The sequence below is a fragment of the Macaca mulatta genome, chromosome 14 (genome assembly GCF_049350105.2).
Source record: "Macaca mulatta isolate MMU2019108-1 chromosome 14, T2T-MMU8v2.0, whole genome shotgun sequence".
In the NCBI taxonomy this organism is placed as follows: domain Eukaryota; kingdom Metazoa; phylum Chordata; class Mammalia; order Primates; family Cercopithecidae; genus Macaca; species Macaca mulatta.
Genome location: NC_133419.1, coordinates 19173483 through 19194584, shown reverse-complemented (window position 1 = coordinate 19194584; position 21102 = coordinate 19173483). Strand labels below are relative to the sequence as shown.

Here is a 21102-nt window from a genome sequence, read left to right as displayed (position 1 = left end):
GAGAAAACAGAAGCCAAAGTCAGCTTTGTGTTTGGCTGAGGTGACTATGACTGACACAAAGTAGGTAGGCTGGGGTTTCAGACATAAAAACCTCTGTGAGGCCACAACAAACTGGGTGTAGATTATTTTTGCAAGGGAGAGGACCAGAAATTTGGCTGGGACAAAAGTTAGTGGTGGAAGCCATAGACAAAACAACACTCCTGAGGAAAGAGGTCTCGGAGAAACAGGGAAAGACAGACTTGTAACTGAGGTGTAAGTAAGAGTAGAATCATAGTCCAGAATTCTGTGCCAGTTTTGGAAAAGATGCTTATTAGATTCCTCTTATGAACTGTTAAGAAAAGAGGTAAGACAATCAGTGTCACGTGCTTTGGGGAAAAGGAATATTTCAGGACAGATCCTGGGACTACGGACAGGCCAGAGAAAGGGCAGAAACTGAGAGACCCAAGAAGATAATGAAAATGCTCTCTGGACGCTTTGGACATGGTGAAAGATGTTCTCTGGAGCAAGTGGCTTGCAACACAAAACATTCTTGCAGCTCCAAGCGCAGCCTGACCAGGCTAGGCTTAGACAGTAGTCTGTCTTTGGGAGGGGCTCAAAAACTTCAAAATGGAATGCAAGAGCTGCCCTAAGAACCAGGTTTCCTTTCTCGTGGGCCACTGAGCTAACCCAGCCAATAAAGACCCAATCAGCAGTTCCCTACTAGGCCACAGAAGCTGACCCAAGTACATCCTTTAGGAGAAACTATCAAGGGTCCCATCAAAAGGCAACACGGACACTTCCCACTTCTGATAACCAGAGACCCTGCTGGAACTGTCACACCACACTCTGTGATCTGCAGAACACTCTGGGAAAAGACTCTGCACCAGGTAGAGGTTAACATGAGGACAGCCTGGAGGCAGAAGTGGCATTTAGTCGACTGGAACCTTGCAGCGTCCCACACAGCAATCAGCCTGATCTGCAGTGAAGCAGAGCTTCACACTCTCCACCTGGCTGGGGCTGGAAACTGATGACAGACCCGGCTGACTCCCAGGGTCTCTAGTGAATGAATGCCTGGAGAAACCCTGACCTCCATAAAGCCAGAGGAAGGGGAAGGGGTGTCATCAGGACTTCAGACACAAATCCCCTCCTACTCCCTACTTCAAGACCAGATAATAATTGCTTTGACTATAAATTGAGCTTTTCTTTTCTTTTTCTTTCTTTCTTTTTTTTTTTTGAGACGGAATCTCACTCTGTCGCTAGGTTGGAGTGCAATGGCATGATCTCGGCTCACCGCAACCTCTGCCTCCCAGGTTCAAGCGATTCCCCTGCCTCAGCCTCCCGAGTAGCTGGGACTTACAGGCACATGCCACCACGCCCGGCTAACTTTGTATTTTAGTAGAGGCGAGGTTTTACCATGTTGACCAGATGGTCTCAATCTCCTGAGCTCGTGATGTGCCTGCCTCAGCCTATCAAAGTGCTGGGATTACAGGTGTGAGCCACCGTGCCCAGCCCCAAATTGAGCTTTTCAATCTGCTTTCACTAGTATAAGCTAGACTTCCAAGCAGAAAGGAAAACAGGCAAGACAGAATCTGGCTATTAGAGATCAGTGGCTTAACCATTTAGGGTTTCAACAATACCTATTTCCAATTCTTTTTAAGTTAGAGTCTATGGCATTTACTCAAATCCAAGACCAACTGTTGAATTTTTCTAATAGGGTTTAAAAAAGAATCTTTGATATCTATGCTTTTGACTGCAGAGAAACTTTAGTATCACTAGGAAACCAGAGAACAAGGGAAAACAAAGACAAAAAGCTACTCCCTTTAGATTCAAGAAAGCACGATTGGCCGGGCGCGGTGGCTCAAGCCTGTAATCCCAGCACTTTGGGAGGCCGAGACGGGCGGATCACGAGGTCAGGAGATCGAGACCATCCTGGCTAACACGGTGAAACCCCGTCTCTACTAAAAAATACAAAAAACTAGCCAGGCGAGGTGGCGGGCGCCTGTAGTCCCAGCTACTCGGGAGGCTGAGGCAGGAGAATGGTCTAAACCCGGGAGGCGGAGCTTGCAGTGAGCTGAGATCCGGCCACTGCACCCCAGCCTGGGCGACAGAGCAAGACTCTGTCTCAAAAAAAAAAAAAAAAGAAAACACGATCACTAAATCAGTCTCTGGATGAAATGTGAAATGGGGAGCTAATCCTACCAGCCCCTGTGGGAAGAGGGCCCTTTAAGGAGTGGCGCTGAGAATGAGGCAGGCTCTAGATGGATTGACATTTCCTATCTAAAAGACCCCAGTTGGTGAATACTGATTACCCCAGTCCTCAGGCCCAATGATCCCTCAACTCCCACACTTTAAGCCACTTACTCTGGTCGGCAGATCACCAGGTCTCCTTTGTTAGTACCATAGGCCAGGCCAAGCCCTGGCTCAGGCAGCCAACGGGCAGAGTTGATACTGACATGTCTCCGCTGGTCGGCAGGCATTGGGTAAAGGACGTTGAAAACTCTCTAGGTAGAGGAAAAGAGGGAAAAAAGAGAATGGCAGGAGAAACAATTTGTTACCAAGAATAACAAAATCCAGGGAGAAACAAATTACAGGGAGGAAAGGAGGTGGTGAGGCTGGGAACAGGAAGCCTCTTTTTTTTTTTCTATATATATATTTTTTATTATTATACTTTAAGTTCTAGGGTACATGTGCACAATGTGCAGGTTTGTTACATATGTATACATGTGCCATGTTGGTGTGCTGCACCTATTAACTCGTCATTTACATTAGGTGTATCTCCTAATGCTATCGCTTCCCCATCCCCCTACCCCACGACAGGCCCCAGTGTGTGATGTTCCCCTTCCTGTGTCCAAGTGATCTCATTGTTCAATTCCCACCTATGAGTGAGAACATGCGGTGTTTGGTTTTCGAACAGGATGACTCTTAACTCATGCCTGAGAACTTGGGGCAGCAGGAGAGATGGGATTCTCTCATTTGTGGGGAGAGCTACGTCTCTTTTAAGAAATACTAGGGGACTCTATGGCTCTAATAATGCGTTCTCCTTCGAGCCTTCTAGCTAACTTTGTTGCTTTTAAATTAACTCCCTGGAAAACCCCATAGAGCCCACCATACCAGGATGGACTGCCCATAACTTTCCTCTGACCAGGCCAACCAGTGAGCATCAGCCTTGGCTGGTAGTCCTGTTACCATGGAAATCACAGTGCTCTCACAGCAATGGGGAATTGGAGGTGATAGGGGGGCGGGAGGGAGTGATACCATCAGAGAACATTCTTAATTCATCTAATTAAAAGCAATGTTAAAACTGTTATTGTTAAGGATTCCTAAAAGGTGCATTAAGATGGAGGAAGCGCAGCAGAGGGGAATCGTGAACATTCAGGCACACAACTTGTTTCTAGCTTATATAAATCACCGTTAAATTGATTGTTTCTCTTTTTCCAAGCTAATATTTTCTGAGCGGCATATTTTCTGAGAACGTAGGGTTTGGGCTGAAGGTAAAATATGGCCTCACAGTCTCTTTGGCCACTCTCTGACATGTTTTAGAAGCAACGTAATCAGAGATAGGGGCAGGTCAGTGGAAGAATAAAAGATATGCGCTTTAGAGTTAATAAGACTTGGGTTTGAGTCCTGATGCCACTGCAAAACAAAATCTCTAGATCTCAACTTAGAACAAACACATACATTCAAATAATTTGGGAGATTAGAAGAGATGATGTATAAAATGCCTGCCATGGTGCAAGCTCCTAAATAGTAACTGCTATTATTGTAACCAGGAACCTGCATCTGAGTCTTCACAAACGGTCATCAGGGCCTATGAAAACGACAGGAAGCTGAAACTCTATAAACTGGAATTTATTTCCTTTCTTGCTTCCCCAGTTTTTAATCTATCAAATATGAACTCATTTCATCTGCCTTTACCTGCCCCTAGGGTTGACAGAAGGGGAAAAAAGAGAAAACAAATGAGCATGTGGTTTAGACAGTAATATTCATAAAATGAAATTAGAGTGGCACAATAATGATTATTTTTCTGGCTATCCTGATGAGGGATGAAGGTGGAAAGGGAGGAAGGCAGGGAGGGATGAGTCAGAACTAAGGGTCCACTCCATCTATGCAAACCAAGTGATAAGCAGCCCTGGATCTGCGAACACATGCTCACGTGCCTTGGGTGCCTATCTGAAAGGCCTTGGACAGGACAGCCTCCAGAAGGGAGAAGACGGCAGCACGTGTCCTCAATTTACTGACCCACACACACATAGAATCTTGTTATTAGTAATTTTCCAGGTGTTGTGGTACTGAGAAACGTGCCCAGGTAGCTGATGGTTCTCTTCCAGAATGGCCTAGCTATGGTCCTGAGGTCAAATGGGCCTTTTACAGACATGGAATTGGTTCCAGTTTGAGGCACAGCACTGACTGCCCTGTGGCAGCTGCATTAGGAACCTCCTCCACCCTTCCTGTAGGACTCAACTCCAAATGTAAGGAATTCATTAGGGCTCCTTAAATCTTTGCTCTAACTGAGGAGACTATTAAAAAAGAACCCAATGATGTTAATGAATTTCTCTGGTAGTCATCTGGAGTGTGGCTGCTTGGCCTTTGGATCATCTCCTCCTGGCTGGCAGGAGTCTCAAACAAATTCATGGCTGCTATTCTCCACTCAGCCTCACTGGTTGAATGGGCACGGAGATGGTAATACCACTCTTTCACCTTTGCCCCTAATCAATGTTTTGCCTCTAAATCAATCAATGAAGTGTGGTGCCTTTATTCTTTCTTATGGAGATCTTCACCTTCTCAGAAGATAACCAATAGTTTCTGTCCAACCTATAGACTTTGTGGTTAAATAGAACTTGCCATTTAACTTTTAACACTAAAAGGACAATGTGGGTGTGATTAGACAATTGTGGCTGGGATCACTTAATCTGTTTAGTTTTCCTTCTCCAAAGGTCAGATGGTGTGAGCAGAGCACACCCAGAGTTAAGGAGGGATGAGAGTTAACTTCAATGGGTGCATGAGGGGAGCACCTTGGTTTTGAGCCTGTGGTAGCTCTACATGAGCCTCACAACCAAGTCTCCCCTAAAACTACAATAATTTATAATTGTAGAGAATAGCGAAAAAGGGCCAGAGAAAGTAGCCTTACAAGGAGGAGAATAAGAAGACTTTAGTAATCAGATGCTTAAGTTGCTGTGCTGGGTTTTTTAAATGGGGGTCTGAAACAGAAGAATAAAAGACCTCTTTCCTAGAAACGTTCCAGACCAGGAAGTAACAAACAAGCCTCTCATATGTCACAAATTTACCTTTTATCATTTACTGCTGCAGAGGGATTAACAAGCAAATATTATCTATTTGCTTCTTAGTATAGGAACTTCCTTTGGGGACAAAACCCTCACGACACCAATATGACAGATGAACCCAGCTTAGGAGAGACAAGGTCACAGAAGGATTGGAGAGAAGTAATGAAATATTGAGACTCCCGGGTTGTTGCTAGCCACTTCCCAACTTCTGCAGCTGCAGGAATCATGGGGGCATCAATCTGTCCTCCAGTTATGGCACTCCCTCATGCTCGAGTCCTTAAACAGTGCCGAAAGGGCAGTTCTCAAGTGCACATCTCCTCCCATGTTCGGGTATTGGGCTAAATCCTGCTTTGTGGCAGGAAGCCATAAAATGCCACATAAAGATCACCAGCCTCCTGGATCCTGATAAGCACTTGCTTGCTTAGCACACTTTAGTGTGGTGTGGGAAGAAGGGAGATGAGGGCAAGACGTACAGAGGGGAGGAGGGCACAGAGGGTGCAGGATGGGACGTTAATCACTGATCCATAGGCTGAGAGATCATCTGGTCCAATCATCCTCATTTCACACATGCCCGAAACTAATGGACCCTTGAACAATGAGAATCTGGCCCATTTTGAAAAGCACCCAGAGATGTAGTGTCCACCCCTTTCCCTGGCCAAAGCTGAACAGCTCTCAGTCCACCTCGCTGAGGGGAAATATCTCTCACAATTAGCCCCATAGATGAGAGACTATCTGGACAAGTTTCTCAGTACTCACAGATGGTTACCTAGCTCTGCTAATCCCAAACTATTTATGGTTTTGGTCATCAGTCTTTCTAACCCAGAGACTGGGTGAGTTGTGAGTCCCCTTTTAGATTTCCATGGGGACTGACTCTGTAAACCCAAAGGTCATCAGTACTGACAAAGACAGTATAAGAGATGGCTCTGGTCTTCATGTACAGACACCCTAAAAACATCTCTAGTAAAGGTTTCCTTAATACTAGTCAGGTGCCCTGAAGCTCCCCATGGTATGTTCAGAACAAACCTTGGGTGGCCTGCTGAACACCCACCCTGTCCCCCACTCTTCTCTCTGACACAAGAGACATGCTGTGCAGCTACACCACCAAATTATATTACACTGGAGGGATTATCAGGAACAGGGGACCCTCTGTGGGGCTGAATACAAAACCCAGCTGCTGATTCATGATTGATGAGTCCTGGTTTCACCTGTCTCCACTACAGCTCTTCCCTGGTATATGACGAATGCTGACAGCAACCCCTCTTCCCAAGGTAGACTATTCTCATTTCTGTCTAACATCTATGAAGGGAAATAGAATCAATATGCTAGAAGAAGAAATTTCTTAGAGTTAGTGCAGTCTCAGCATGTCAATAGGGAATGAGTCTGGTTGCCAAGATATTTGTGGTTTTAAGGGAGTAGAAGATAATGATCGTTCCACTTCTGGTGTCCAAGACAATCTCTTGTACTGCTTGCCTCTCTACCCCTCAAACTCTAACTAATAGGAAGTGAGAGCAAAAGAAAACAGTTCAGATCAAAACTAAAAGTGTCTTGTTCCTTGTTCAAAGATAGACAGGAAAAGAATGAGAGGGAGCCAGGAGGTCAGTGGGAAACCTTCTTCTCCATCCTTTTAAAATGAAGAGGAAAAAGGTATTGCAGTCCTCAACAAGATGGTCATTTTTTTTTCTTCCCCTACTGCATGCCAATAAAACTCAGACCAGTAGTTCAAGCAGCAAACGGCACTGTTCAGATCAGCCCAGATAAGAAGTTAAAAGAAAAACTTTGTGGTTATTTTGTTTACATTTGGGAATCTCATCATCTGTAAAGCTAAAACCTCACAGTGGTGGCCACAGGTCAAGTGCAGTTAGCAGATCTTCTTTAAGACAATGGAAGCTGGCTGGAGGAAGGGGACAATTGGAAACTGAGGCTAGAAGAGCTGTGAGAAAAGGTGCAAGGTGCAAGGTGCAAAGCAAGGGGGCTTTGAGGAAGAAAGGAACTGTGAAGAGGAAAAATGCCTTCTGGATAATGATGGGAATTAAGGAAGGCTTTAAGGTTTTAGTGAGGGTTACTAGAAGAGAATCAACTGAGAAGAGGGAAAAATCAATAGAAAGCAGATGCTAAGAGACAGCTGACCTTTCCATTGGAAATGGATGGCTACACATCTCATCACAGGCTGAGAAATGCACTATCCTAGAGCGGCAGTGGGAGAGATACCCTGGCCATCTTTTTCTTCTTTTTCAGCTGTTGATCTGCTTAGATTAATGAATTATTGAGTTTCTTCACCCTTAGGAAAGTCTGATTGCTTTTTAAAAACTTTAATTTCTTGGCCGGGCGCGGTGGCTCAAGCCTGTAATCCCAGCGCTTTGGGAGGCCGAGACGGGCAGATCACGAGGTCAGGAGATCGAGACCATCCTGGCTAACATGGTGAAACCCCGTCTCTACTAAAAAATACAAAAAACTAGCCGGGCGAGGTGGCGGGCGCCTGTAGTCCCAGCTACTTGGGAGGCTGAGGCAGGAGAATGGCGTAAACCTGGGAGGCGGAGCTTGCAGTGAGCTGAGATTTGGCCACTGCACTCCAGCCCGGTCGACAGAGCAAGACTCCGTCTCAAAAAAAAAAAAAAAAAAAAAAAAAAAAGTAAAAAAAAAAAAATAAAATAAAATAAAAACTTTAATTTCTTTTACTCTCTCCAAACCTTTATATTCTATGTTGGAATTCAGAATTCACAGAACAGTGATGTAATTTTTATAATTTTTATTATTTTAATTTTTTTATTTTTTGAGATGGAGTCGCACTCTGTCGCCCAGGCTGGAGTGCAGTGGTGTGATCTCGGTTCACTGCAAGCTCCGCCTCCCAGGTTCATGCCATTCTCCTGCCTCAGCCTCCTGAGTAGCTGGGACTACAGGCACCTGCCACCGTGCCTGGCTAATTTTTGTATTTTTAGTAGAGATGGGTTTCACCATCTTGGTCAGGACGGTCTCGATCTCCTGACCTTGTGATCTGCCCACCTCGGCCTCCCAAAGTGCTGGGATTACAGGCGTGAACCACCATGCCCGGCCAATTTTTATTATTTTTAAATTTTTACTGTTCTGACAGAGCAAGGCTAACTCACAGGCAGTGCACCCATTATTTTATTTTATTTTTTGAGATGGAGTTTTGCTCTTGTTGCCCAGGTTGGAGTGCAGTGGCACGAAATTGGCTCACTGCAACCTCTGCCTCCTGGGTTCAAGCGATTCTCCTGCCTCAGCCTCCCGAGTAGCTGGGATTACAGGCATGCACCACCAACCCCAGTTAGTTTTGTAGTTTTAGTAGAGACGGGGTATCTCCATGTTGGTCAGGCTGGTCTTGAACTCCTGATCTCAGGTGATCCACCCGCCTCAGCCTCCCAAAGTACCGGGATTACAGGCATGAGCCACCGCGCCTGACCAGTGCACCCAATTTTTAAAGTGATTATTAAAAAACCCAAATCATAGCTTTGTTTGGAAATTTTTTAAAAATCAAAATACCAAGTCACCTAACTCTCTCCCTTTGAAGCAGGAACAAATCTGCCTAGATTGCACGTATCCAAACGAAAGCTTTCTCCCAGCAGAAAAAAAGGGCAAACAGCAAACAGCGTTTTTTTTTTTTTTTTTTTTTTTAACTTGTTCAAATTTGTTGCCCTTTGTTACTATGTGTTACAATGTGCTGCCTTCAAGGCATTTCTAGGCAACTTCCTATGATTTGCTGAGTCCTGTAAACTTTGTCTTATTCATTTGTTCCTCAAGGAGAGGAACAAATTTATTTATTTTTCAATTGGCCCACTGCTTTCCAAAGGCCACGCCTGGCCATTAGGATCAAAGCACAGACATTACTTCAGCTGAGGAATCTACTTCTGTGCTTAAAGAAATACGGAGGCATTCACAGCTTCCGGAATTCCCAGAAATTATACTTGCTGGGCGTGATGGCTCCTGCCTGTAGTGGCCAGCACTCTGGGCGGCCGAGATGGGAAGATCACCTGATGCCACGAGTTCGACCAACCTAGCCAACAAAGCAGGATCTGCATGTCTCCAAACAAATAGCCAGGCATGGTGGCAATACCTCTAATCCCAGCTACTTGGGAGGCTGAGGTGGGAGGATTGCTTAAGCCCAGTTATTAAAATTTACAGTGAGCTATGATCGTGCCACTGCATTCCAGCGTGGGTGAGATCCTGTCTCTTAAAAAAAATTTTAAACAAATAGGCTGGGCATGGTGGCTCATGCCTGTAATCCCAACACGTTGGGAAGCCGAGGTGGGTGAATCACAAGATCAGGTGTTCAAGACCAGCCTGACCAAGATGGTGAAACCCCATCTCTACTAAAAATACAAAAATTAGCCAGGAGCAGTAGCAGGTGCCTGTAATCCCAGCTACTCGGGAGGCTGAGGCAGGAGAATTGCTTGAACCTGGGCAGCAGAGGTTGCAGTGAGCTGCAATCACACCACTGCACTCCAGCCTGGGCAACAAAGTGAAACTCTATCTCAAAAAATAAATAAACAGAAAGAAAGCAATTACTCTGGTTTCCACATCTCTGGGCACAGAGCACAACATAAGTTCTTGAACTTCTGTGGCTTTCTACATCTCAAAGGAAATGGTCTAATGAGTTCTAGAGATTCACTTTGGATAAGAGTATGCTTCCATATATTTTGCTTGATCCATTTGTGTGTGTGTGTGTGTGTGTGTGTGTGTGTGGAAGAAGTAGTATTTCTCTGTTCAGGACAGGGATTATATTAAATACTTTCAGCTTTTACAAATGTATTAATTGATTTTCCTACCAATTCTTGAAAAAAAGGATGTTTTGCCTTTCACTTTTTAAACTATCTACTGGGAACCTCTCATCATGTCTCTGTGCTGAGACTAGAACCTGGAGAAATTCACTGATATTGCTTAGAATTGTGGAAACGAGGCCAGGTACGGTGACTCACGTCTATAATCCTAGCACTTTGGGAGGCCGAGGCAGGCGGATCACGAAGTCAGGAGTTCGAGACCAGCCTGACCAATATGGTGAATCCCTGTCTCTATACTAAAAATACAAAAATTAGCCAGGACGGTGGCATGCACCTGTAATCCCAGCTACTCGGGAGGCTGAGGCAGGAAAATCACTTGAACCCGGGAGGCAGAGGTTGAAATGAGCCAAGATAGTGCCATTGCACTCCAGTCTGTGCAACAAGAGCAAAACTCCGTCTCAAAAACAAAAAAGGAAAACATCATGGAAATGAGTAAGATGCTCCTTATTTTCAGGACTATCTCATTAGTACCTTGATTCAATTAGGGCGTACTGAGTAATGGGCTGTCACAGTGATAGTGATGGTGAGCAGGGTGCACATGTGAGAACATGCAGAGAAACCCAGGGCACATGAGATTTCAAAGTAACACACACTTAGGAAGCAAATGTTGCATGCCTCCCGCAGCTAAGCACAGTGAGGGCTGGGGAGATGGCAGTGAAAAGACCAGAAGAAGCCAGGCATCGCACATGGACACACTACAGAGGAAGGGACTACGTCCATTTTGTTCATAGACCAATGATAGGGGCTCAATACATTTTTTTTGAGTGAATAGAATAAAATGCAGCATAGACTGCACTCTACTAAGAGGCCACGGAGGAAAGACACTGTCAGAGTTGGTGAATCTGTCATGGAAAAATTTCCTAAGTGAATGGCTTTGACTGCAGTTCTAGTGTTATTTTTAATTTTTTATCTTGCCCCCCCTCCCTTCTCTGACAAATCGCACCAGAGACACTTCTTACTTCTCCTATATCCCTTCCCCGCTTTCCTACAATGTTCTGAAGAAAAGAACTTTTTGAGGATAGATGCTTTGTGCCACATCTCAGAAGTCAACTTTAAGATAATTGCAGCGGAAGCAGCTTTTAATCAACTGACAGGCAGCTTTAAGAAAATTAATGAGGACAAAATCTTAGGAAGGAGTAAATCATTTTTGACAACAAAGACATCTCTCTTTTATCCCAATCTCCCCTTGAAGAAATAGTACCCTTCCAGCATACAAAAATAAAATATCATTATTTTTGGTATTTGCCACCCCCAAGTCCAGACAAGATTAAGAAAAGGCTCAGTTTCCTTAGATTTCTAGAGAATACTCCGGATTGAACTAGAATTCTAGGTCACTTTTGGAAATCAAACTTGTAGAATATAGGTAAGTACAGATGATTAGGTCTATATTATAAGTTCAATTCAAGGGCAGGGAAGGAGAGAGTCATAATAAAGTTTGTAGATTGAAGAATAAAGCTGGGACAAGTCAAAAGAGCCTATATTTGTGAAGTTATATAAATTCTGGTCAGTGCTGACAGCAGTGGGCACTCATCCTGACCCAGGATCTAAGCCACAACTATAGTTACCACTAATTGGAGAAGTCTGGATCCTAAGTTTTTTCTATGGTTCATTTTAATGAACTTATAATAATAATGATAATCATCATCATCATCAGCAGCAGCCATCATTAGTCTCTGTAAGGATGGCTACCCAATGGTATAAAAGAAAGCAAGCAACCTAATGTTTATTTTCAGAGATAGTAAGAGATAGAGCAAAAACAAAAGGGGAAAGGATCAAGATACATTGACAGATGAGGTCTAGATGGAATCGCCCTACAGCCCATTGTTCCTTCTTAGCGCACAGTCATCCGGAAGGCTTGTTAAAACACACATGGCTGGGCCTCGCCCCCAGAGTTTCTGACTCAGCAGATCTCAAGTGGGGCTGAGAATCTGCATTTCTAATAAGTTCCCGAGATGCTGATGTGGTCCCCTGGGAGTACACACAGAACTGCGGCGCAATCAGATTTGGGTGGGCTGTAGGTCTATAAAAAATGGTAAAAGGCCAGGCACGGTGGCTCACGCCTGTAATCCCAGCACTTTGGGAGGCAGAGGGGGGCGGATCACCGGAGGTCAGGAGTTTGAGACCAGCCTGGCCAACATGGTGAAACCCTGTCTCTACAAAAAATACACAAATTAGCTGGGAGTGGTGGCAGGTGCCTGTAGACCCAGCTAACTGGGAGGCTGAGGCAGGAAAATCACTTGAACCCAGGTGGCAGAGGCTGCAGTGAGCCAAGGTTGTGCCACTGCACTCCTGCCTGGGCAACAGAGGGAGACTCCATCTCAAAAAAAACCCACAAATCTGCTTTCCTTCCCTGCTGCCTGGGACCTGTTTAGGGTGAAGGGGAGGCATATTGCTAGCGCTCTAGAGGGAGAAGAGGTATAAAGGGATAGTCCACTATTGACCAGCAAAACTCTTAGGTCAAGAAAGGAAGAAAGAAGAAGGGGAATGGAGAGGGGAAGAGGAGAGGGAGAGAGATGGATATTTTCTTTTCAATGTGTCCTACGAACTATTGATTTGTCTAACTCACTCAACCCTTGGCTATGGTTTTACCACACAGCCACAAAGAAAAAGCTTTCAATAAAATTGACCCTTAGGTATTAGAGGCTTTCCCTTAAAGACCACAATACTGTTCCATGGAGAGAGGGGAGCTAAACTGCATTCTATCCCAGAGCTTCCTCCTCAACCCAAGTCAAATGAAGGTGTCCTTAGTCATCCCTTCTGCCAATAAAACGACCCAAAAGAAAAGCAAACTACTCCTGGTGAGATTCAAGTTCCTAGTGCCTCTAGGATCTGCAGCAATTAATTAGGCAATGAGGATCTTTTTCACTTCTTACTAAACCACTTAGGTGCCTACAATCCCCACTTATTGGGAGGTGGGGGTGGTCCGTGTTAATTCCAGTGCTGAAAGCACTAATCCTTATTCTTGCTTTCTAGCTCAAGATGACCTAGCTTTGCCCTCATGTCCCTGAACCTCCCTGCCCAGTTGCAGACTTCTGCCCCTATTCCTAAGTAACACAGCATTTACTGAGATACAAACTAGAGGAACAATGTGGTATATGACTCTTTCCGGTTTCATTAGTAATTTTGTATTTTTGTTATTATGCTTTCACTTGGTTACAACCAAAGTTATTATACTGTGCAAGTTGCCACTATTTTAGAAAATTAATTGCAGTTCTCTGTACAATATTGTGCCTGGTTCCAATTAGAAAATGAAAGCCAAGAAGGAACACAGGCAGTTTAAGTGTTTTGAGAATTCAGCAAAACTTCAGCTCAGCAGTCTCTAAAAGCTTAACCTAAAAACAAAACAAAAATTAACAAAAAGCCCTCTCTGGCTCAAGTAGAAGGGAATCAGACAGAAAATAAGACTCTGAGTCATAGATAGTAGCATATCCAGTCTGGAGGAATCGCAAATGGACAGTGGGAAGGGAGAGAGAAAATCTGTGCCCAGTCTTACTTTCCTGATGTACCCATCACTAAAATTGGGAGGACTAACACGGTAAAAAGAGAAGGGAAAGATCAAAAGGACCCTAGATCCTAGAAATAAGGACAAAAATTAAAATGACTCAACATAAAGAAAAGACTCCAGCACATACAGCTATTCAAGGGAGAAACCTGGAAAGCAGCAACAGCCGAGAAAAGATGGGAGGTGAGGCACACACAGCCAAAAAGCTGAGTTTGGTAGGAAATAGAAGACAAACACCACTGTGCCTGCAACATAATTCGCAAAGAATCAAAGCACCACGCACAAAACCACAATGGCAAGTAGAACTGAGACTGACTCTGCCTTGCTGAGGAGGCTGAGGGCAGACACCTAAAATGAAGGAAGGAAAGCTTGTTTTAAAAATACTAATCCTGGGTCCCTCTGCCTCCCATTCTTATTCTGAATTTAGGTCTGACACGGATCTGTATTTTAATAAGGACCCATCTAGTTCTAATGTAAGTTGTCCAAGAACCACAGTTTGGGAAGCACTGATCCAGAGGTCTGAAGAACTGCTTAGAGTAAGTGCATCAAGGCTAATAGCAATTAGCAATTCATTTTCAGAAGAGTTTTCATATGGGATTGTGTCAGAGATCATCTCTTGGGGAGAGATGTCACTTAGTGCCATCTTAAAATAAATCAATGCTCTGGAGGATGTTCTCCTGGGAATGTCTGTTGGCCCAACACATTTGCCTCTCTGAACATTACCACAGTGAATTCCAAGAGGTACCACCAGAGAGAAGGGGAATTCTGAGTAGCAAAGCTCTAGGACAGGCCCATCACCCATTAAAGCATTCCTTTATGGCCAGAACTTGACATTAGAGATGGAGACACCACCTACACTTACCTGTGCAAAGAGGGAGATGCTGTACTGTCCCATTAAACCCTTGCTCCCTGTTCTCAGACAAAAATTCACTTCTTGCCTTAAATGGTGATACAGCACAGCTATCCAAAAAAGCTGGTGTCTTCCCTTCCACCAATCACTGAATTCAGGGACATTTGCTGAGTGATCTGGTGCCTTTGGATGTAAGGGGCAACCAAGACCTGGAAAACCAGAAATCTTTCTGTAGCATGGGGCTTTAAAGTCAGACTGGGTGGACATCAGATGGACCTAAACCTTGTTGAGATGCCTTGATCCTGTCTCTTGGGTGACAGGAACACTTCCCAAATGGGAACTTTCTAAGTACTTCAGCTCCCTTTCTTAGTGCTTGGTGGCAGATGGTACCTACTGAGAAACAAAAAAAGGCTCACTGGGCATCCTGGCAGTAGCTCTAGTCACCAAGCATGCAGCTGCTGGCTAGCTGCCTTGAGCCCCTGGGCAGGACAGCCAGGGACTCACTGGATGACCACATCTCCTCAGCAGAGTTCTCTAGCCACATTCCCTGAACTGCCAGTCCCCTATGTGACAACGGATCCCACCACCTTGGCTTCTGCTTTGTAACTGTTTGTCTTCAGCCAGATGTTTCTGGCTACAGTGGAAAAGTGGAACTGTGCTAAGATGGAGGACTGGCAGGCTGTGTGCGGGAGTTGGGCAAGAGCCCTGGCTTATGAAACAGACTAGAGAGGTCTGTCAGAGCTACCCAAATCAGATCCTGTCTCTTAATGATTATAAACAATTATTCCACAATTAGGCCGCAAGGGTTAGAAGGGCAGCTGTTGGGACTGGGATTCCAGGTGGTGAAAAGCAGAGACCAGGTGCTTTTACCAGCCAAGTCTATTTAAGAGAAGCAAAAGAAGAATATTTATTTATTTTTATTCATTTATTTATGTTTTTGAGATGGAGTTTCACTCTTGTTGCCCAGGCTGGAGTGCAATGGCACCATGTCGGCTCACCATAACCTCCGCCTCCTGGGCTTAAGCAATTCTCCTGCCTCAGCCTCCCGAGTAGCTGAGATTACAGGCATGCGCCACCACACCTGGCTAATTTTATATTTTTAGTAGAGACGGAGTTTCTCCATGTTGGTCAGGCTGGTCTCAAACTCCCGACCTCAGGTGATTCACCCACCTTGGCCTCCCAAAGTGCTGGGATTACAGGTGTGAGCCACTGTGCCCGGTCAGAAGAATATTTAAATGAAAACTCAACTTCCATCCTCAAACATCTAGATAAGAAAATAGGCTTGATGAATATCCCACAATGACATCTCCTATTCACCCAATGTCAAATATTTCCAGCCATATCGAATTCAAGATCAGAACTTTCTTGTCATTGTGATATCAAGAGCAGAGAATGACTTGTTTTCCTTTCAGAAGCTTGGTGGGGACATGATGTTATGTCATCCATCATTGGTTCTGCTAGTTACCACCTAGAAGTTGTAAAGAGGATACTTTTTTTTTTTTTTTGAGATTCTCTTTCATTCATTCACTTTCTACTAAGTGTCAGGTTCCCCATAAAGTTCTTGGACTTCATAAAGATAAAACAGACACAGTCTCTATCCTCAAGGAGCTCACAGTCCAGGAGAAGAGAGTGACATGGAAACAAATAGAGAGTAGCATATCTTGATGTGACAAGTACTGCCATAACAGTGTGTAAGGGGTACAATGATAGCACAAGGAACGAGTGATCAATTCGATTAAGAAAGATGCCACAGAAGGTGAAAAGCTTCCAGGTAGCTGGAGATAGGGGACAGGAGGGCATTCCAAGTAAAGGTACCCTGGCAAGAAGGCACTTTGCCAAATTCAAGAAGCTCGGAAAGTGGTTCAGTGTAGTTGGACAGAGGATATCTGTAGGAGACAGGAGGGAGAAGAGACTGGAGAAGAAAGGACCACACCAGGCCACCCACGTTCTATCACTTTGTATATAATGGGTGCTCTCTCTAGTTTTTTCTTTAAAACAAATGCTTCCCATTCCAGACATTCAACAACCATCTATATGCACAGCACTAAATGAAGGCCCCTGAGGGATATCCCTCTAAGGAGCTTACACTGAACCAAATTGGGTGGATTAAACATACACACTACACAGCTAAAGACAAAAAATGGACCAACAAGTACATCCAACTATACATGGTACAGACTGCACAAAGTACTGGGAAATTCACAGGTTCTTAGCTTCAGACAAAGCTTAAATACTATCTAATTAGAGAACTGTTCAAATGCTTGAATCCCCTTGACAAAACCCTGGATAAATGAGCACCTATGGGACGTGGGATGCTCACTCAGGCACATTAGTCTGGCTGAGGCCAAAAGGCCACCAACCACAGGATGCCCAGAAGGCTTTTATGGCAATATAAGAGAGACACGCCTCAGACAAGAGAGGGTCCTAGACAGGACCTTTTCTCCACTGGTGAAATGAATGGGATGATTAAGAATAAAGCAGCTGCCTAAAGTCTTCATCTGCCATCATAATTATAAGTCCCAGGAAAAAAAATTTCATGGCATACTATTACTTTTTATAGCTTGTTTCCACACACACACACACACACACACACACACACACACACAAAGCTTTAAAAATAAGCATTTCATTGGGTCCTTTATGCATCTTCAGATTAAAAGTTTCATGTAGAAGTAAGGAAGTATTCAGTTTATCTGAAGATACTTGCAGGCCTCTGGGGAATGCAGCACATGTTCTAGGGTGTGAGGAAGGGCCTTTGATAGTCCAGAGGTTCCACAAATGAAGCCTGCAGATCATGGATGGGCTTGACTGGAGCCCTTCCTTACGCCTTATGACTGTATGATAGCTCTGGTCCTGGCTGGGAGGTCACACCACTGTCCCTCATTACTCTTCCAAGCCTAGGGGAGATGTCATACAGTGAAAGCACAAGCAATGGCACTCACCCTCATGGAGGTCTCTCCACCATGGGCCTGTTGCAGCCTGAAGACCTGGGCCACCATGTGCTCTGTGGAGGGGTGCAGCAGGATCCTTCGTGAGGCCAAGCCCACCATTACATATCTGCCCATTGGGGACAGGCTCACCGAAATGGCATTGGGACCTGAGGGCCAACAGAACAGAGAGATATTTCCTAGACTTCTGGCCACTTCAAGGAAACAACTTTCACTCTTACTCTTCTCTTTTTCTCCAATCTTCATATTCACTTGCTCATCCTGGTGTTATCTCATAGGACTGTAGTGAGGAGTATGATGAGAAGGCATATACATACTGAGTATAGTGTTTGACATATAGAAAGCATCTAATAAAGCCGGATGCGGTGGCTCACGCCTGTAATCTCAGCACTCTGGGAGGCCGAGGCGGGGGGATCACCTGAGGTAGGGAGTTCGAGACCAGCCTGACCAACATGGAGAAACCCCGTCTCTACTAAAAATACAAAGTTAGTCAGGCATGGTTGCACATGCCTGTAATCCCAGCTACTTGGGAGGCTGAGGCAGGAGAATCGCCTGAACCCAGGAGGTGGAGGTTGTGGTGAGCTGAGATCGCGCCATTGCACTCCAGCCTGGGCAACAAGAGCAAAACTCTGTCTCAAAAAAAAAACCAAACAAAAAAAAGAAAGTACTTAATAAATGCTAACTATTATTATCAACATTTTTAAAAATTGTTAACATCCTGATATTACTATTTTGAAACCCACTTTTTTCATTTAATACATTATGAACACTGTTCTGTAAGAGCGTTTTAAGGGCCAGTGGAGCAATTCCATCACTGCACCATCATTTGTTTAGTCAACTCTTAAAAAAAAAAACAACAAAAAAAAACCACTTAAATTTGACTCAAGGTGACACCAGCAAAACAAAACACCCACCACCCCTTCCCCCTGCAAAAAACAACAACAACTACAAAACAGTCTCAAGGCAACAATTTGACATTTTTCTGTATGGTAACACTGCTGTGAACACCCTTGTATGTAAATCGTTGTATAGTTTTCTGATTATTTCGTTAAAAGCTGGATTGCCAAAGAGCTGACACATCTTGAGAGGTTTTAAATACACAATGCCAAACTGTCTTGCAGTGCATTTGTGTGCCACGACCACCTCCTCCCTTATTCCTGGCCAACGTAACAGGGGCATGCGGTAGGACTCTAATCCTGAGATGCTTCTGCAATGTTACTAGCCAGCACTCCTGCAAAGCAATCTTTCTCTGGCCTGTGCCCCAATGAAGGTAGGGGCAGTATGTGACCGTTAATCCCATCCAAGCCGTGCCTCACCTAGCAATGACCATGCCAAGGCACCAGTGTCCCTCTGTCATTAGGTTGGGCTTCCTATCCCTTACCAAATCGCTTGGTGTAGAGCATTTCGCCCAGGTTATGGGGGGCCAGGGAGTATACTGCCAGGATGCCTTCATCGGGAAAGCCCCTCTGGCTGCTGGGGATGAAAGCTGCCAGGAGCTGGCCATCTGCAGAAATGTCACAGCTGGCATCATTGTAGATCTTGCAGTTCTGCACCAGCACATTCACGGAGGCTGCATCAGACAAAGAAAGAAAAGAGGATAAGAAACTTTGGAGTTGATATTGTAAAAATTCTGGGGCCAAGAAACTTTAGGGACTTCCTAAGGGCCTGCACCTTGTCTAGAAATGCTAAAGAATACCTTCTCATTCAAACTAAAATGTCAAATGAACAAAACACAGGAGTCAAGAAAAGTATGTCTCTTCTCCCACCTTAGCAGGAAACTACAGGATAGTCAACACCACCACAACCACCTGCTGAGTCTTAGTTCACATTTAGGAAATATGACTTGAGAGATTAGATAAGGAAAAAGTTATTAAAAATTATTCCTAGAGAGCCATTTAACAGCTGTTATTGTCCCAGAGATCAAAACTAAGGTAAATGAAAATGCAAACCCATTGGTTCCAAGAAAAAGGTGATACAGGTAGAGCTTTCTTGGGGCAGGAATCCTATTCAACACCTGTTATGTGACCTTGGAGAAGAAAGCCATTTCGCAAATTTGTATTTTGCTTTCTCATTTAAGAGAAAGAGAACTGGAACATCTAGAGACCAGTTTTCTGGAACAGCTCCTTGCTAATACTAATCTCTAACTCTACCAAGAGAGGAAAAACAATAATGCCCAGCTGTGGCTGGATGGCCAGGGCTCATTTCCCATTATGCTCTATGCCAATGTCCATGGCAGCCCTAGTCTGCACTTAGTAGTTCCTGAGAACAAACTGCAGGGTCAGGCAGGCAGCAGGCTCAGCCTCGTAAGGTGGCAAGATCTGAGGGTGGAGGAATGTCTGTTGGTGAGGAGCATCCACTCCACATGACAGGACCAATGAGATGTTAACTGGCACTGTGCCTATAGGCCTTGTTTCAGTTTTCATTTGAATCCCTCTCTGAGTCCCACTGTGCGATTCCCTGCCAGGAGGAAGTGGCTTATCCTTGATATGAGCATAGAACAAGAGTGCCCACATCATGGGCCCAGGCAGAACAGCATAACACATTCAAACAGACCAAGCTCATCAGGGCTTTGTCCCATTTAGATATACCTCAAGCAAAGAAACTTTTTACTGTTTCTCTTATTTGAAGGAGATGTCCACTGTCAGAGGCATTGTTGTAATTTTTTAAAAGCCAAGCTCAGCTGCCCTCGCCAGAGTCCAGGTGATCTACTGCAGTAATCCAAAAAAAACGTCAAGGGCAAGTTTCCCTAGGAAATTACCTCAAGGAAAACAAAACAAGGAATTGCTCTTTCAGAGGCCCCCAGGCTTATGCGATCTGATACTTAGAGTGATTTGTAAAACTCTATTTGTTCTCCTTTCCCTGTGTGTTGCTAATGAGATGACAGTGTATATCGAAAAAGGCATCAGAACACATTGATTAGACTATTGTGCCAACTCGGGGGCTAACACCTACAGCACCATTACGCATAAAACCGAAGAGGGACCACAAGGATGGTTCTGTTTGCTAACTAATAAAATAATGACATCCAAATACTCACTGCTATCACCATTAGGCCTTTCTACTGCTCAACTCCCAACCCACCATCTGGTCTAGCCTGTAAGGCTAGATTTATCTAGTTAGCACTGGGACGTCTGCTACTTATTACTCAGGGTCCCAAGCCCTTTGCTAAAAAAACAAAAACAAAAAACCAAACCAAACCAAACCAAACAAACAAACAAGAAAAAACATGGCAATATCCCTCTCCTTTTCTGGCTCAACACATGAATCCAGCTGGGGTACAGAACCAAAAGAACTTAAATAGGAAAGGAGATGGGACTCTATCGGCTTTAAGACAGCTTTGAACAGTTACCATTTTATCCACATTTAATGTCTCGAAAATATCTCTTGGGTATGTTATCAAAGTAGACTTTCCTGTCTTGCTGTTACAGAGATCTAGCTCACGTGTATTAACATTCATTTTGGTCAAACATCTAGAAGGTAACCCTCAAAACTCATCACCAACACACAAAAAAGCATTTAACTGCTTACGAAGACAGGTGCAGAGGAGAGTACAAGTAAGGTTTTCCTTCTTCTGGAAAGCTTGGCTCTAAAACCCCTTAAAAACTGGGCATACGGACAAAAAGCATTTTGTCAGCCTCAAATCCAGGCCACTGTGCTTGTGTTTGTATTATATGATGATGATTCCAAATCAATAGCTATCTCCCAAATTCTGCCCTCTCCCCTGACTCCACCCAACTTCACAACTCTT

The 21102-nt window shown here is 44.4% G+C and overlaps 1 protein-coding gene across 39 annotated transcripts in view; it reads right to left on the bottom strand.

The window, feature by feature from the left end:
* AMBRA1 (autophagy and beclin 1 regulator 1) overlaps nt 1–21102 on the bottom strand; it is a 199038-nt gene that overhangs the window by 19816 nt on the left and 158120 nt on the right. For all 39 annotated transcript variants that reach the window (XM_077962962.1, XM_077962967.1, XM_077962975.1 and 36 more), the window contains 3 exons: nt 18736–18924; nt 17349–17503; nt 2341–2480 (listed from right to left, as the gene is read on the bottom strand). In XM_077962962.1, coding sequence (XP_077819088.1) covers nt 2341–2480; nt 17349–17503; nt 18736–18924 — 484 coding nt within the window. The remainder of the gene's footprint in view (nt 1–2340; nt 2481–17348; nt 17504–18735; nt 18925–21102) is intronic.